At 36.4% G+C, this 17454-nt stretch overlaps 2 protein-coding genes across 3 annotated transcripts in view; one reads left to right on the top strand and one right to left on the bottom strand.

Moving 5' to 3' along the window:
* The window catches only part of ITGA4 (integrin subunit alpha 4), a 33042-nt gene extending 25693 nt beyond the window's left edge, over positions 1-7349 (top strand). Inside the window, exons 18-28 of the mRNA XM_033064969.2 lie at positions 226-376; positions 1122-1220; positions 1646-1725; positions 2056-2142; positions 2696-2786; positions 3444-3551; positions 3758-3877; positions 5277-5396; positions 5912-6010; positions 6215-6334; positions 7184-7349. Of these exons, the coding sequence (XP_032920860.1) occupies positions 226-376; positions 1122-1220; positions 1646-1725; positions 2056-2142; positions 2696-2786; positions 3444-3551; positions 3758-3877; positions 5277-5396; positions 5912-6010; positions 6215-6334; positions 7184-7276 (1168 nt within the window). The 3' untranslated portion in view covers positions 7277-7349. The remainder of the gene's footprint in view (positions 1-225; positions 377-1121; positions 1221-1645; positions 1726-2055; positions 2143-2695; positions 2787-3443; positions 3552-3757; positions 3878-5276; positions 5397-5911; positions 6011-6214; positions 6335-7183) is intronic.
* A 1798-nt stretch (positions 7350-9147) lies between these two features.
* Positions 9148-17454, bottom strand: part of CERKL (ceramide kinase like) — a 50920-nt gene continuing 42613 nt past the window's right edge. For both annotated transcript variants that reach the window (XM_033064970.1, XM_033064971.1), the window contains 7 exons: positions 16891-17068; positions 16565-16630; positions 16214-16239; positions 16021-16129; positions 13039-13135; positions 11680-11846; positions 9148-10843 (listed from right to left, as the gene is read on the bottom strand). In XM_033064970.1, coding sequence (XP_032920861.1) covers positions 10762-10843; positions 11680-11846; positions 13039-13135; positions 16021-16129; positions 16214-16239; positions 16565-16630; positions 16891-17068 — 725 coding nt within the window. In that variant the 3' untranslated portion in view covers positions 9148-10761. The remainder of the gene's footprint in view (positions 10844-11679; positions 11847-13038; positions 13136-16020; positions 16130-16213; positions 16240-16564; positions 16631-16890; positions 17069-17454) is intronic.

The raw sequence follows: 17454 nt of genomic DNA, 5'->3' as shown, positions 1-17454 counted from the left end.
CTGGTCTCATACTTTAGTTACAGAATAATATAATAGTTATATTCTAACTATTTTATAGTATAATACAGTTATAATATAACTCAGTTACAAAATTGAGTAAAACTTTCCCTTACATCTCCAGCTGAGCTTTGTCAGAACCAACTGAAATTACCTAAAACAGCAGCTTTGCCTACAGGCTGTTTGTAGAATCACTTTCCCTTTACATTATGATAATTATTTTTATAGGCCTCATGATAAGAAAGCATACCTTGGTGTTGGAAGTGTGAAGACTCTATGGCTGAACATTTCTCTGCTTAATGTTGGAGATGATGCATATGAAACTGTCCTCCATGTTCAGATCCCTAAAGGTCTTTATTACATTCGAGTTTTAGAATTGGTAAGGAAAAAAAAATCTCAAACAGTAATTCTTTGTATTTTTCTTTTTCACCAGGCATTTTTCAAATTATGTTTATGTATTCTTGAGTTTTGTTAGATACTGAACCTACAGCCTTTCATCAAAAGCTGCCAAAACAACCTACATCCTCTCATCAAAAGCTGCCAAAACATCCATTTTAAAGTTCTTAGACTTCTAGCTACCTAAATCAAGTGCAATTTAATCAATACAGATGACTTAAATAATTTTGGTAACAACTAAAATAAATGCTTAAAAAAAAGCTCAGAATTATTTCAGGATGTTACTGGCTGTGTTTTGGCTGATGATCATGTTTTCAGTGATCACAGAGATCTCATCAAATCTGTTTTTTGCCAAATACACAGGCTTATAAAAAGTCCTAAATCTAATTGTGCTCTCTTTCTGCTTTTTAAAAATAACTGTTCTCCATGTAGAATCCCCCAGATCCACCTTTGTCAGTTGCCTTTTAACATAGGTGGGTCTGGGTCTGGTGCATGAGCCTTAGCTTCAGTAAAATCAAGCAGCAGATGAAGTAACTGGAACAATAATCAATATAATCTGTTATGTTAAAGTGGTCATGCATGTCCTGGATATTGGCATCAGTGAAATAACTAACACTTGGTTCAGGAAAATATAAAGCAACAAATTTTAATGTGTGCATGTAATTTGAAGTGTCTGGAGAAAGAATCCTTTTTTATTTTAATAATTTGTAACTTGTTCTTTATCTTAGGAAGAAAAACAGATACATTGTGCAGTATTAGACAAAGAAATTAATGCAGTGACACTTGAGTGCAGTGTTGGCTATTTATATGTGGATCACAACTCAAAGGTAAGCTGTAAAGAAAGTTCTTAGCTTTAAAAACATCCTAAATATGTTATGAGGATTTTCATGGTGGGAGGGAACCTCTGAATCTCTTCTTCATTCCCAGCCAACATCTCTCATCATGTTGGAATCTGTTCCTCTCCTGCTACTTTTAAATGAATTGCTTGAACAGTCCCTGGAATAATTCATTAAGGGACAACAGTGTTTGTATTATGCATTGCCTGATTGTGCTTGGCTTGTAGACAAGAGAGCTGACTAATGCCATGGACATATGTGTTAGGTCAATTGAAAGGGAGTAGAAAGCAAGTATTTCCTTAGTTCTGAATTTTTTAGGGCAGGAAATTCTAAATGAGCTTAATAAAATATTTGCATTGAAATTGTGTCAAGATACACTATCATTTAATATAAGGAAAATTTTGTTTGTTCTACAGCTGGATTATAGTTTCCTCTTGGATGCAAGCTCATTAACCAGAGCAGAAGAGGACCTCAACATCATCATTAATGCTACCTGGTAAAGTCTAATAAAAATTGCTCAATGGAAAATACTACTAGCTTTGGAAAACAGATAACTGGAAAGGCTTAACAAAGCAGGATTGCAAGGAAGTAAATTGGTTGCAAAGCAAATAGAGAAACCATCAAAAAAAGTTGGTGATAGCCATTTAAATAATGAGTAGCTTTCTGCCTGTAAAAAATGTGGGAGGCATTAATGCCTGACATGTTGTTACCAATTAAATATTTTTATTTTAATAAGCTAAAATGTCTGTTTAGTATTTTTTACAGAAATAGTGTATAGCTTATGATGGTGCCTTCAATACAGATTTCTCTCTTTGCATTTTTGTAGCAAAAATGAAGATGGGAACATGTTGCTGGATAACATGCTAACTTTACCTATACCTCTAAAATATGAGATTGAGTTAACTACTCATGGGTAAGTCACCTGTTGGTATCACCTGCCACAGAACTGTTGTCTTGTTACTTTTCTAAATTCACAAAGCCTTTAAGCAGAAGTGTGACACAGCTGAAAAATCCTGGGACTGAGTTGGCACAGCTCTGACCCAGACACTTGTAGGAGATTTTTTTCCCACTACTGTGAGATGAGACCATTGGTATCTGTGCTTGAACTTGCCTCTGAACAGACTAACATGTTTTAAAAGTGGAGTATTTTTTAGAGAAAGATGTGTTTAATAAGAGCATAGCAGATCCTCAGATTCCTTGCTTAACATGAACCATACTCTGGGTTTGTTGTGGGGCATTCATGGAGAGTAGCTCTGGGTGAGAATTTATGACTTTTTCAGAGGAAAGAGTACAAATGTAGAGGATTTCTATTCCAAAGACAGGTGATTTCTCTGTGTTCCTAGATTTACTTAAAAGCAAACTTGGGTGTTTTTTACAATCAGTCTTACAGGAGGTATCATGGAGGAGAAAGTTATGCTAGTAATATATGGGAATTCTGTTTATTAACAATTTCTAAACCATTGTAGGTTTGTGTCACCAACTTCATTTGTTTATGGAGCAGAAGAGAATGATTCACCAGTGACATGTATGAAGGAAAATATCAACTTCACTTTCCATGTAAGAATTTTTTGTAAACCTTGTCATCCTTGTTTTGAAGGTTAATGTTTAGTGCATCTAATGAGTCTAGACAGTTAGCAGGAAACTTTTAAGAGTACAAGGGCACCGTGAGTAATTTTTACATTAGTGATGGGAAGTTGCTGTTGATCCCTCTTAGAACACTTTTTTTTCGGCCTGGCAAATCTTCCACTGAGTGATTGGAGAAAAATTTCCTAACACAAGCAGGATTGAAAGTCTCAGAGCAGTCCTGAATTGCCACCTTTTCCTTTCAGAAACACTTCAAAAGGTATTATGGTAATAAAAAAGGAATTAGGAGCTTCTTATAAGAGTATCTATAGCATCAAATTTGTCTGCAGTGGATTAAAAGCAGGAGTTTGGACATAATCTCTCCTAGTTCCCTTTGCATTCTCTCCTGGCAGGCAGTCTGCATGACCTCAGGTACTCATCACAGATTAGCACCACTTACTCATCAGCTTTGGAGGAGGGAAGGGTTCAGTAAGCCCACAGAATGAATGAGCAAAATGTTAACACTCCTAGACAATCCACTTTCGTGACAGCATAACAGAGCAGCTGCTACCCCATTCTGTGCAGTTTATGTATTTATATATGTATGGTTTTGTTCCTTGAAGCTTTAACTGTTGAACTCTTCCCCACAAGGTTATCAATGCAGGACCAAGCATGTCTCCAAATACCAACTTAGAGATAATGATACCGAATGCTTTTCCACCCAGAGACTCCAAATTATTCAACCCATTGGATATCAAGGTAAGCAAAGGTTACCTAATGTATTTGTAGCTGTATGAATTCTCTGAAAAAGAGAAGCAAAGTCAGCTAGGTACTCAGCCTGTGTTTGATTTGCTAGCCATGGTGAAGCAGAGTCAACTAGAACAGGTTCATCTTCAGTCCCACGTGTTTCAGAATTCTGGAAATAAAATTTGTAATTTTAATAATGATGCTATATTTCTTTTCAGACAACAGCTGGACACTGCTCCTATAATAAATATCCCAGAAACTGTACTGCAGAAGAAAAAAATGCAAACATACTAAAGGATGTCATCACTTTCTTTTCAAAGCCTACTAAGAGGCACATGGTAAGGCCTGTCTTTTGGCATCAGTGGGAAATGACTGTATGAATAAACCTTAAGAAAAGAGTGTATTTTATATAATGAAGTCACAGAGCCATCTTCCAAGGATGTGTGGTGGGATCTGTGATAAGTTCAGGGTAGTCATAAGTGACTTTAGTGAAAGGGGTGAGAACTGAGCAGAAAAAGTTGATTAATGACACATTGCTGAAGTCAGTGTGGATGACAGGCACCTACAAAAAATGCCAAAGGGGTATGGAACTGAATGAGTGGGCAAGCAGGATGGCAGAGGAAATTCAGTAACAAACAGAAAATGATGCATCAGGGAAAAACAGGCTTTATTTTAATTAGATGAAGTATGCAGATCACAATGAATATTTTCCTCATCAAAACAGTGCCATCAAACATAACTAACAGGACCTAGGTAAAAAAAACCCCTCAAATATTAAAAATAACCAAATTCCAAGGAAAACTATGCAAGTTAATGGGACTGAAAGTCAAAAACAGTTGTAAAATATGTGAAAATAATTTTTGGCTGGGAATCTATTAGAAGTATTTGGGAGGCTGGGAGAGTGCCATACATGTGTGGCCTGTTCCAGCTCATCCCTGTTTCTGCTCACAGACCCTGCTGGAGATCAGACACTCCACTCCACAGTCCAAACCAGAATTGCTATTTTAGCATTGCAATGCTGAGGCTTTGTCCTCATAGAAATCTGTTTCCTTGCACCTTGTCTTTGATAAATTACATTGTTTAATCTGTCATCTTAAAAATAACAAATATATATATATATAATATATAAAATTTTTAAAATATATTAAAAATAACTTTAATTTAGGACCTTTAAGCAAGCACATTACAGGAAATATCAGCCAATGATTGAGATACAGTCTGCACTAGAATATCCAATCAGTATTCAGCATGCTAGTCTTGCATAAAGAATAATGTTAAAGATGTGAGAAACATAATTATGTACTGCCCTGTGTTTTTGTCTTCTCAAAAGCTGTGTGAAGTGGTGCCAGTGTACAAATGTAAGGATCAACCAATTTGTTTGCACTGGACAGCATACAGTTATTGCCATTTATCATTATTGGTAAAAGCTAATATAAAATAACAGTGTAAAAACAAACCCTAAACATAGAAACAAATCGTTGAACACTTATTCTTTTTCAGTCTTAAAATAATTTATTTTTTTAATAAAAATGACATGTGTTTTGTATAACAATTAGTCTCTTGCTACTGCACCTTTAGCATCTCTGAAATGACAGTGATGGATGACAACCTCAAGTTATACCCTGAGTCTTCAAGAATAAACATGAATCCTTTTGTTTGAATCAGTTCCTATTGTCTTTAATGCTAAGATTATATAGTTGATAAAGTTAAGCTTTAATCTTTCCCTCCCTTGTACAGTACTGCATGAAAAATGACAGCCTTTGCTTACAAATACATTGCAAGCTGGGAAACATGGAAAGTGGAAAAGAAGCAACTGTTCACTTGCATCTGGAGGCCACTCCTTTACTTTTGCAAATGGTAACACATGAATTTTTCATACTTGAGGGGAATATTTCAAGGCATATTTGCAGTATTCCCTGCATATAAATTCTGGGTGTTAGTATTTGTTGTCTAACAGTGAAATATGATTCAAACATTATTAAATCTAAATCTTTTAGGTTTTAACCTATTTTATGTTGCCAGTGCTAAGGCTCAAGGTGATGTATGAAAAACAAAAATAAGTATTTTAGTTTGTCACTTTCTATTTATGGTATGTATTTCTTTGACTATTCTGGCTGGATTATGTAGGATGGGGATTTAATTTCAACTCAGAATTGTATTTTTCTAAGAAAAGCAGCGTGGATGTGGACTTAAGTAAAATCCAACCTGGCTACATTCCAGCTTCTGGTACTGATTTGTTTTGTGCTCAGAAAAGGGCACCATTGTGTGTTTCTGGTTATGTCAGCAGCTGTGTTATCATTTTTGCTGGGCAGGAATCAATGTGTTAAAGTTATTTTTTTAAATATAGAATTATTATTTTTTTTTTCAATCAGGATGATGCATCCGTATTGAAGTTTGAAGTAAGAGCAACGGCCTGGCCAGAAAAAAATGCAAAAGTTATTGAACTACATAAGGACAAGCAAGCTGCATATGTAAGAATTCTCTTATGAATTTGTGAGGAACATGTTAAAGTAGAAAAACTAACAGCAATTAATATAGTAGAATTCTATATATACCTATACAGCAGCAATGAATATAGTGTTCATTACTTTGAAAATTAATTTTCCTAATTTTTTTAGTATCTATTAGGGGAAAAACCCCAACAGTTAGCACTAAGGTTATTTTCTGTTTTTCAGGTCTATTTGGAAGGAGTGCACCACCAAAAGCCAAAATACCACGTTACTGTGCTAATTATTTCCCTAGGCTTAATAGTTGGTGTTACCTTGTTACTGGTTCTTTCATTTATATTATGGAAGGTAGGTTTTTAGTATTCTTTTGTTGCTTCAAGTCAGGAATTCATACTGTTGAAGGATCTGGGTTAAAGAATAAACAACATTTTATTATGATCTGTCCTTTCTAAAGATAATTCCTCCTGTAACTTGGGGTTCTTCAAAAGTATTTCTTCACATTTTTCATTTCATCTTCTGCATGTTCTAGATTTTCTTTTACTCAATACCACGAATCCTCTTACAATGTTTTATATGGCATCTCATGTTTGCAAATGATTTCTGTATTTTAATGATATCAAATGGATCATTTTTGTGGGATGGTGCTCCACATTTTATATCACTTGACACATGATGACTGATAGATTAAAGCATGGTTTCATACCAGTATAAAGTGTTTAAGATTTCAAACTGCAACATAAATACTAAAAGAATTCTGTGCCTAAATAAAAGAGAAAACTAATACGGATGCAGATCCTTTGACAAGTGATTAAGAGATTGTTAACTTCTACAACTTCTTTACCTGTATTGAGACTTTCTCCATCCAACATTTTTACACGGACATATAGAAAGGAAACAAATTTAACAGGAACATTTTATTACCATATTTTTAAAAATACTGGATTCTGTGGACTGTTAAAGTTCACAAGGCCAAGTCTTTACTCCATAGAGGAGAGCATTAGCCTGCCAAAAAGTAAAAGAAGGAAAAAGCAAACCTATATTTTTGATGAGTAACACTTGATTACTTGGTATGGCAAAGCACTGGCAAATACCATACTTCATAAACACCATACACATGCATTTTTATTTTAGTTAATCGTTTATGGTTTAAATTTGATGACAAAGATTTGCTAACAGATTCCAAATTATGTATTTCAGATTGGCTTTTTCAAAAGGAAATACAAAGCGGTCCCTCAAGACGTGAACAGAAGAGACAGCTGGAGTTTTAAAAGTGGGAACAAAAATGACTAAGATGGCAAATAAACATTTGATTTTAAAATGAAGACATTAAAATTCAGATTAATTCACAGAAGAAACATCAGCACCAAGAAACCTAGGCCTTGAGCTTACTTGCTCTTACAAAACATGCTTTATTTCCTTGAACTGTATGGAGGATACAACTTACAGTACTGTTCTAATATGAAAATGGTAAACCAATTTGTCCTGAAGTCTCCCAGGAATATTTGAAATGCCACATATATATCTATAAATATAGATAGATGTATATGATTTCAAACAGACAGAACAACACTAAAGATAAAGAGAAGAAGAATTACTTACCAAAAGGAAGTAGTTGTAGAAAGTAATAATTTTTGGCCAATCCTGGAAAGTAAGATCTCAAAAACAGTAGCATGAGTTATTCTATTATTTTTAAAGTTTCAATAATATTTTGCTCAAGCATTCAAGATGAAATCCTCTCTCATCTTGGTCTGGCATTTTACCAAGGGTAAATTAGCTCAAACCCATAGGCCTGTAAGTAGAACACACAGACAGAGAAAACAGCTCTCAGAATGCAGGTAACCTCGTAATCTTTGGCTTCACAGGCACAGCCACATCACTGAAGGTACTTGGACACCCAGGCAACCCAGAACCAGGAAGGCCAAAGGTGAATTCAGAGCAGGGAATTGTGTGGGGTAGCCTGGAGATGCAGCTGTAGAAAGATTAAAGTATTGGAGATCATAATTTGTAGCCATCTATAACATGGTACTTGCAAGCATGATAGAATCACTTGTTTCATCCTTTCCTCAGACAGCACTGCCATAAGGTTTTGGACTTCTCCAATGAATTATTTCTATGTGGGGGTTTTTTAAAGCAAGTATTTATTTTTATTTATTTGAAGATTTTTCTATAGTACTTATAATAGGATTTAGTGCTGGCATTTTTCCAGAACCTTCCAGAAAAAAAGGACAGGCTTCAGCAGACAAAACAGAGACCTACCTTAAAGACTCCAACTGCCAATTGTAATGGGCCAAATTTTAGATTAAGTACCTCAGAAAGTACTTAATAAGGAAGTCACTTGGAGAGCCAGCTTGGGTTCTTGGGAAGGTGTCAGATAAATTCCATCCAAACAGGCACCCTCAGCAGCCACTCAGCAAAAGGCAAACGACGGAACAGAAACATGGATCAAACCACTGCTCTGCTACTCCAGGAACTTTCTGCAGCTAGCAGCTAGCTAAGTTTGCACTGCCACCTAGCTTTGGTCAAACAGCACAAGCCACAAGGGAAATAAACCTTCCTTTGCTCCCCAGAAGAGCTGGAGAATGTTCAATTTCTTCAATCACTGAATTGACTGCAGCAGCAGGACAGAGCATGGCCTTGGATGTCTTTCTGAGCTGCACCAACAAGAATGGATCTGTGCAAATGCTTCAAAGCTGCACCATCCTATGGGAAGGAGCCTGAAACTCAAACCCCCAGTGAGTGCCTTCAGCAAGCACTTCTGCTACTGGAGTGCTTGGTGCCATGAAAGCTGTGTTGCCCACAGATTCCAAAGGTATTTGGGACCATTTTGTAACTTCCTTTCGCTTCATTTGATGCCAAAGATGTGGATCACTCCAAAGTATGTTTTCCTCTGATATCTACAGTGCAAGGACAAATGAATGTGCATATATTTTTTTAAAAAGTCAAAATAAAATATGTCAAGAATGAAATACTTGCTTGCAAATCTATATAAAAACTGTACAAAAAAATGCTTACCTTCCACATGGCTTTAGTGAATTTTTGCACTTTAACCAAAAAAACCTTTGAACAGAAATTAGTTTGACATTACAACATACTGTGAAAAATATACCTCAAATACTGGAATAAGCATTCATGTTCTTTTGAGTACAAACAATGCAAGGAAGTGAAACCAAAGGATTTTATTTATCTTTGAAATAGTTTACATAAGTCAGTACATGTGATAATGATGCCTTGTAAATAGTACACTTTCTATTCAGATTTGATTGTTAACATGTAAATGTTGGCTGCCTTTTCTTAGGATAAGAAGCAAAATTATGAAGCTTTTATAAACCAGGTTGACAAAAAATGTACAGTGTCCTGATGGAGAAAAGATTATAAAGTATTACTCAATTGCATTTTATTTTAAAAAAACCAAACAAGTTAAACACATGGATGCTGTTTGTTCTGCAAGTTCAATTGTTTTGTTAAATTTCATTTAATAAATAACAGTTAAATCTACTAAATGTTGCTGGTATGCCTTTTTAGACAACATAAGGAAGTTTAGTTTGAATTGCCTTAGCATGTTAAAAATAGTTGATGGAGTATTTGATGGAGTAGAATATGAATTTTAAGTGGAGGCTGCTTGCTATGACTTGGACAACAGGTATTACCTTGGGCTAAGGAGCCAAATCCCCATCTACAGTACTTTAGGTGCAGTACTTAATCCTGTGTATTTATCAAAGATAAGAATTTTTACATTTATTTAAAAGCCCTTGATTTAACAACATCACACAAGGGCTGGATTTCACATTACACTCGACTGCTTCCTGAAGAAAGCACCTAAACCAACTCATTCTTGCCCTGACAGTGCAGCTTTCTCAGCATTGTTTGTGCACTGCCTTCTGAAGGACTCCTAGAGGAGTGACAGGGAAACATTCGCTATCCACGGTCCTGCAGATGGAAAAACACCATCTGATCCTCTTCGTCTCAAAGGAAGCCAGTTCCCAGAAAAAATACAGCCTCAATTTGCTGTCCCCTAAAATAATTGTCTACAATATTAAGTACATTACAAAAAAAACTAACATTCAATAATTATGTTTATGTCCTACAAGGAAATTATAAAAATTTTAAGTCAACTCTTACGTTATTTCTCACAACTTTAGTCTCAGCAACAAAAAAAACTATGCTGAATAACATTTCAGTTCTAAGACAGAGAAAATATTAATTTTATACAAAGAGCAGTTTTAAAAATACATTTTAACAAAGGAAAGCCATATAGGACATCAGCATATTCTATTACTTGATTAAAAACATTTTGAGAGCAAATATATTAAGGCAACATTAAAAATTATAACTAAAAATAGAAGTACTTGATAAAAAAATAAATGCATACATTTTTGTTTTGCCACCACTCTTCAGCTAGAGCTGATGAGCAGAGGTATGGTTCTTCCCTGTGCTGAACTGAGTTACCTGACAGCATGGATAGCAGCAGCAGACTTAGAAATATCTCATTCTAAAAAAATCAAGACTAATGCAAAAAAAAAGAAATTCTTCTATTCTGATGGACACTTCTCATATCCCAAATTTGTAAGAGACCAATATAATCAATTTTAATTTTTTCTTGTTAAACAGAACCTGGTAAAAATATGTAATTTAGTTGGAATTTAAACACAGAAATAGAACAAACATCCTGATTAAGCACCTGCTACAACTGACATCACTACAAGCCCAGACCTTGGAAAGCTGTGCATAGTGCCCAGAACAGGATTCTTTATTACAGAATTTCCGGTGTGCCCCCTCTAGATGCAGTTGCATGTCACCTGGGAACTCTCCAGGTCATCAGTGTTCACTCCATAGAGATCAATAAGTTGAGGATGCACCCTGTGAAGCAAGGAAGTCAAACTTTATCAATCAAAGGTCATCAACTCTTGCAATGGGTGTGCTGCTTTTGGAGGCTGGTGAAGAGAACAAATGTGTACAAGCTTTTATATGGAAATAAATCAGAGTAAATTACATTTTGACAATTCCTATAGGATCATTTTTAGAAGAATATATTACATATCCTACAGCATGATCTGCCTTTCATTTTACATACTAGACTTACTCTGAGCTGTGTGCCTTCAACTAATCCTGTGTGCATTGCAGAAAAATGAGCCACTGCCCACTTAATTCCACTGATAATCCTCCCATTTCCTATGTATTTGTAGTCTCATTCTTAGATGCTGGAGACTATTCTCAGATATGGAGACTATTCTCAAGCAGCATTAAGTTTTCCACAGTTGAAGAACAACATGTTTTTCTTAACCTTACATGTGCTGCTTTCCAAGTAGGAATCCCTGTCCCAAAAGGAGCTCCTCATGGAGATACTGTACCTGCATCTGTTATCCAAGAAATGGAAAGGTAAAGGAACAGGAAAGAAGAAAGAAGTAGTAGTAAAGTAATAAGAAGGAAGAGAACTGGAGCTGATGAAGCTCCAGGATGGAAAGGCCACGTGAGTTATAACAAACCCTTCCAAAGATGAACACAAGGCAACCAGGGCAGAGGCCCAAATGATGGTGGGAGGGCCAGGCCCTGCAGTGCACAGCAGCTCTGTTGCAGGAGCACTTAGAACATCTAACTCTGGTACCATCTGTGCTCTACAGAGATGTAACACATCCAAGAGTGCAGCACTAATCTGTTATGGGCATTTGGTCCCTAAATAAGATATTTAACCTTACCGAACATGAACTTCTGAGGCTTCCTTCATTAAGTCTCCATCTATATTCCAAGGGTAGTTTCCTTCTGCATTCAGACACACATTTTCCTTGGCATCAGGGCCACTTTTAAGCCTTGGTTGTACTCTTACTTCTCGAACTGTGTAGGTCTCAACGAAGGGAAAATTGAACTAAACCAAACACAAACAGCAAATGAATTTGAAAGATACAGGAGGAAGCTTAGAACAAAATAGGTTACTTGAAATTAAAAGGCTGACTTTTTTTTTGTCCTAAGTGGGAACATTTAACTCATGCATTGACCACATGAGCTATTATATATTCCAGCTAGCATTTATAGATTAATGTGGTTTTTATCCTAAATAATGCTTCAGAAAAAAATGGTGGTATTTGTATTCCCATATTGGAATCAATCAACCTGCAGGTTAGGGGGTGTATGTTGTGTATACCAAATACTTTCAGAATATGTAAAGTCCAAACAGATTGTTTCCTGTGCTCTGTTCACCATTACCAGCAATCTTGTCCTAAACCAGGCTAGTTAGAATTCTAGTAAATGGCTGTCTTAAAGGAGGGCCCACATCTCCTTGTCTGATTTGTAACTACAGAAAAGCAAGGCCTTCCTCTAAAAGCATAAAAAAGGTCCCAGAAAGCTTAAGCAATTTCCTCAATTCAGCAATTAGTGCTGTCACCTGGAATTGTCACCCATCTCTTCCCCAAACTCCCTGGCTGCAGATGAATTCAAACAAACCTTCCTGTTAAAGTGATTTCACATAATCATCCATTCATATTTGAATGAGTACCAGGGTGCTTGGGCCATGCAGTGGGGCTTTAGACAGCAATAAGATCAGTGTTTGAATGCTTAATTTTTCTCTTCCAAGACAGAATTATGACTAAAATTTTGAAATACAGTTCTGAAAACATCATAACTAGATGGGATGCATACCTGCTAAAAATCAATGCTCACAACCCACTGCTACCAGCACAGCAGTGACCTGCTGAAATTACCAACTCTACCAGTTTCTGACAGAGTTGTGTGATGCCCCTGCAGTTCTGCATTCTTCATCTCTGTGCTACACAAAATTCAGACACAGCATGCATTTCCTTATTGTGGTGAAAGGGCTTTACACCCATAAAACTATGGTACAACACAAACACAATTTAAACCACAACAGATGGACTGAAATAGGCTAATCTGTATTAGTCTAGTGATTTAAAAAAAGAAAAAAAAATCAGATAAAAAGGGGCTAATGTATTCTGACAGGAAGCTAAGTCTCCTTACGAGGATGCTAACATTAACTCTTGCAGCTTGTCTACTTTCACGATTAACTGTTCTTTTTGTAATCACCAGAAAGAAATAAATAGTACCTGATTTTTTACACTGGTGTATCTTTTCAGATGCTTTATAAACTCTGATCGAGAAGTATTTTGTACAACAATAAGAGCCATGCTTCCATTATTCAACCTGAAAAGCAGACCAAAAAGATAATTCGATTATTTGGAAGTGCAGCAGGCTCTTCAATAGCCTAGATTAGAAATAATTTTTTTTTAAAGCCTACAAGAGTAAATTAATAAGATAGTCTCAATGGTTTTTCAAATCCTTTTGCTGATCCCCACTCCACTGATCAATATAAATTATGCACTGAAGTTATTCAGCATCAATATATTTATAACATACATTGTAATAATAACTGGTAGTCCTTTATCAACAGCCATAATTTCTTGAACACAATACACAGAATCTAAGAAGAGCTTGCTTTTCTACTTAACAGATGGTTTTTAAACAGTGGGGATCACAAACTTCTCTTTTTACTTTTCTCTCCAACTACATACAACATGCCATAAGTGCTGTGAGGCAGAGTTGTACCCAGAAAACAGTGCCATGGAGCATGGAAGCCCCCCCAGCACAGACCCAGTGCAGATGGGCTCCCCCTCCACCAACACCCATGCTGCCCTAACAAAGGCTGCCATCTCCAACTCACACTCTCTTAGCTGTTCTTAGTACAGTTCTATTTATACATTTCACAAAACAAAATAAAAGTTGAGGACTAAGAATTCTATACAAGATGAAACAGTCATATACTAGAGATTAAACAAGAAGAGCCCCCACACTGCAGATGCTCAGTGGCTCTCACTATCCAGACACCATGAGTATTTTAGCATCCTTGAGAACTGGGGTCAGACAGTGAGCAGTGCTAGTTCCCCCATTCCCTAATGGAATGTACCTGGACACAGAAGCCAACAACTGGAATATCCATGCAACCATGACTAAAGTTCCATTTGAGTTATAGAGACAGATCAGTGTTCAACAAGAGTATCTGATGAATATGGCAATGCCTGCTGAGACTGCCTTCTGGAGACAGATGGTTTATTTCCTATCTTCTGCACATATATGCATACATATATTTATTTATTTATTCAGCATTTATGTTTGGAAAATATCTTGAGTGTTTAAGAAAAAATACTTCCAGCCTACCAGCACTGAAAGTGATAGTTCAGATTGCTACTGAACAGCTGCATCAGGAATGTTCTCAGACTATGGTAACAGCACTATCTGGGAGGGCAATTGTTACATAAACATTAAGCCAGTAACCTGGCACAGCAGCACTTTGCTGATTCAGGAAAGAGTGATGATGACATTTAAAAAGTTGCCTCCTTATCATATTTGTCTCAACAAAAGGGCACAGCAGACTACTGGGCGTTCAGCACAAGGGTCTTTCATCTTCAGAAATGACTAAGAATTCTCATTAATTCTCTAGGAAGCCCCATGTGCAGTGAAGCACAAATCTATGCTGTGAAAACACATCCCACAGGGCTCACATAGCACAGACTGTTAAATGTATCTGGACATGTCTCTGCAAATTTAGACCAGTGTAACTGGTGCTACAGGCAGCAGCCAAAGCTTGCATCCCACTCCAAATGTCTTCACAGGGCAGAAGCGAGAAGAAACCTAGATGAGTTTCCATAGTGGATCTCAAGTCTCCAACCACTGGTGTCACATTTTTGTTTCCCATATTGAAGAGATTCACAATCAATATACTATTCACTATGACAAAGAAAGCTGCTGTTTGAGTCTACCAATCTTACTCTACTAGCTGACCACACTTTAAGATTATTTTTAAAAAGAAATGAAAGGACAAAGGGTATTCTTACACAAAAAAAAATAAGGAGATCCACTGAGCAGCTACACTGGGAGAGAAACTGGCTCATTCAAACCTGCAATAATTGCATGGAGCTGTCACGAAATTCCCTGTCACTGAGAAATGGGGAAGAACAGATAGAAAGCAAAGCTAAAATTTTCATCAGAATTTTTCAACTGACTGGAATACAAACACACGAAATGCAGAATAAAGCTCCTAAGACAGGACAGCATCAGAGTACTGTCTTGAGGACTATGAGATTAGCAGGACCCTGCTAGTAAAATAAACTTCTCTTTAAGAATTTAATCATAAATAATTTGGTTCTACATTGTTTCCAAGAAGTCAAATTTTAGTAGATAAGCCAGTAAATTTGAAGAAAAATGCCTCATCAATTCTCCTCTAATTTCACCTAGTGATAATTTATTGAAACAAAAGAGTCTTGTACCATAAACCCTCCTGAGTGTTGGGGCTTTTTTGGTACACACTCATGCACACACACGAGTCTCTGCATTCTTTTTGGAGGGAGTATTTTGTACTTTGCATACAACTACAAAGTTTGTACTTGCTATTCTGCTCAATTGCCAGCTGCTTACAACAGATTCAAATACAGAACTGCTTTGGTCACCACAAAGCAGGCTTTCAACAAGGAGCTAAAGGCAAAATGAGGCAATGTCAACAACCAGGTTACACATTCCTTTGTTTCCCCAAACCCTGCAAGTAGAAGCTTCATTTCTCAAGTTGTTAGGGAAACCAAACAAAAAATAGTAAGAATAAAAAGACAGGTGTTAACTTTAGTCATTAATAGCATGAGAAAGACATATTTCATTTTTGCTGGCTGTAGAGCAGAAGATTAGAGACACTTTTATATTTGAAAAAATAAAATAAAATCTAAGGGTGAAGTTTCCCCATAAAGCCAAATCCTATGACAGATGACTGCTCGATGACTACTACTTAAGTCAGACTTGCCAACTAATTTAATCACAGCAATTATCCACTCATAATTCTAGTTAGACTGCTTGACCTTATTTGCCTGATCCAAAAACTGATTACAATTCCTGGGATTATCGAGTCTGCTGCAGTCTACGCTCCCTCCCCCAGTCCAGAGGGACTAGACTACCTAAACATAGGCTCATATTCTCGGAAAAGCCAAGGTCTTAAGGTAAGATGTCAGAATTTATAGACATGACTAATTCTCTAAACCCATACTGACCTCGTATTAGGTGCCAAGCCTCTTGGTGCCATTGAACACAGACAAGGGATTGCCATAATGCTCACATTCAGGAAGTGACCCTGAATTTTCTGCCATTGATCCTTGCTACCTAAATATAACAGAGTAATTCTATATTACTCCAGTTAATCAGCCATGGTTCACTTTTTAAAAAATCCTGAAAGCAGAAACTCACCTTTCTTTGTTCTCTCTTTCTTCTTTCTAAAAGGGTAGAAACAAGTAGGTAAAAAATTGAAATCATTTCTGCACATTTAAGCAACACAGACTTTATGAAAAAAGTAACATATGAATGGAACTGAACAAATCAATATTACTAAGTGGAAGACTGCCTTGTAACAAAATCCTCTGTAACAGTCTACAGGAAACACTTTACAATATGTACAAGTTTGCAGTCGTCAAAATAAATATTTTTTAAAGATTATATCACCTGCTGATTAAATTTGAACCAAGTAAAGAATCTGTACAATTTTATTCTTCAAAGACATATTTTTGTTGCTTTGGAATTTCTTGAGTCAGTTTTACTTACCTGTCCTCATGAGAATCTTCCTGCAGATTTTGTAGAGGGAGAAATGATAATTCACATTCCTCTGGCCTAGAAAAGTATTGACATTTACTATGATGCAAACCAATATTCTGACTGTTAGACAGACTTTTATCGCAGTTAAGATGGTTTTAAGGAGATTCTGAATGTAAAGAATTTATCTCCTCTTTAACTTGTAAGAGGGATATACATCACATCTGAGTTAAATCTGTCTGCAATTAAGATAAACTACTGCTCTCCCTATCAGACCTACTATTTCACTTTCCTCAAGAAAAGAGAAATACTAGAAAAAGTAACATCTTTTGGCATACTTGAGATCTGCCAGTGTTTTGATGAAAGCAAAATCCTTCCTCTGACTGGAGGGCATCCAGCGGTGCTTCTCAGCCAAAGCCAAAGTCCTCGCCCCAAACCCGAACATGGCCGAGAACCCAAAGCGCAGCAGCTTGCTCGGGGTGCTGAAAGTACACACATCCACTGCTTGAATGTGTCCTAACATGTCACAGAGAACAGAAAAACAAATTTACATCTCTGTTATTTCAAATGACACACAACTTACCATTCCTTTTTCATCTACTTTAGCTGGGGGGAAAAAAGTCCCTCCAGACTCCTCTCTCTCTAGGAAATGCAGTTTTACTAATTGAAACCAGAATCAATCTAGATAAAATTAAGACTCTATCAAAGTAGTCATTTCAGATGCTTGAAAATGTTAAAGTTATGGTAAAACATTCAGCTACTTCATAAGGCTGCAAAGGGTCTGACTTAATTCTATGTACATTTTCAACAACTAGAATCAAGGAAAATGTAATATTGCTAATATTTGCATAAATCTCTGCAACCATTTCACCAAATATAAGTAATGACTGCACACTGTACTG

This window comes from Catharus ustulatus, chromosome 7 (assembly GCF_009819885.2).
Source record: "Catharus ustulatus isolate bCatUst1 chromosome 7, bCatUst1.pri.v2, whole genome shotgun sequence".
NCBI classification, from domain to species: domain Eukaryota; kingdom Metazoa; phylum Chordata; class Aves; order Passeriformes; family Turdidae; genus Catharus; species Catharus ustulatus.
This window is presented reverse-complemented; position numbering and strand designations above follow the sequence as displayed.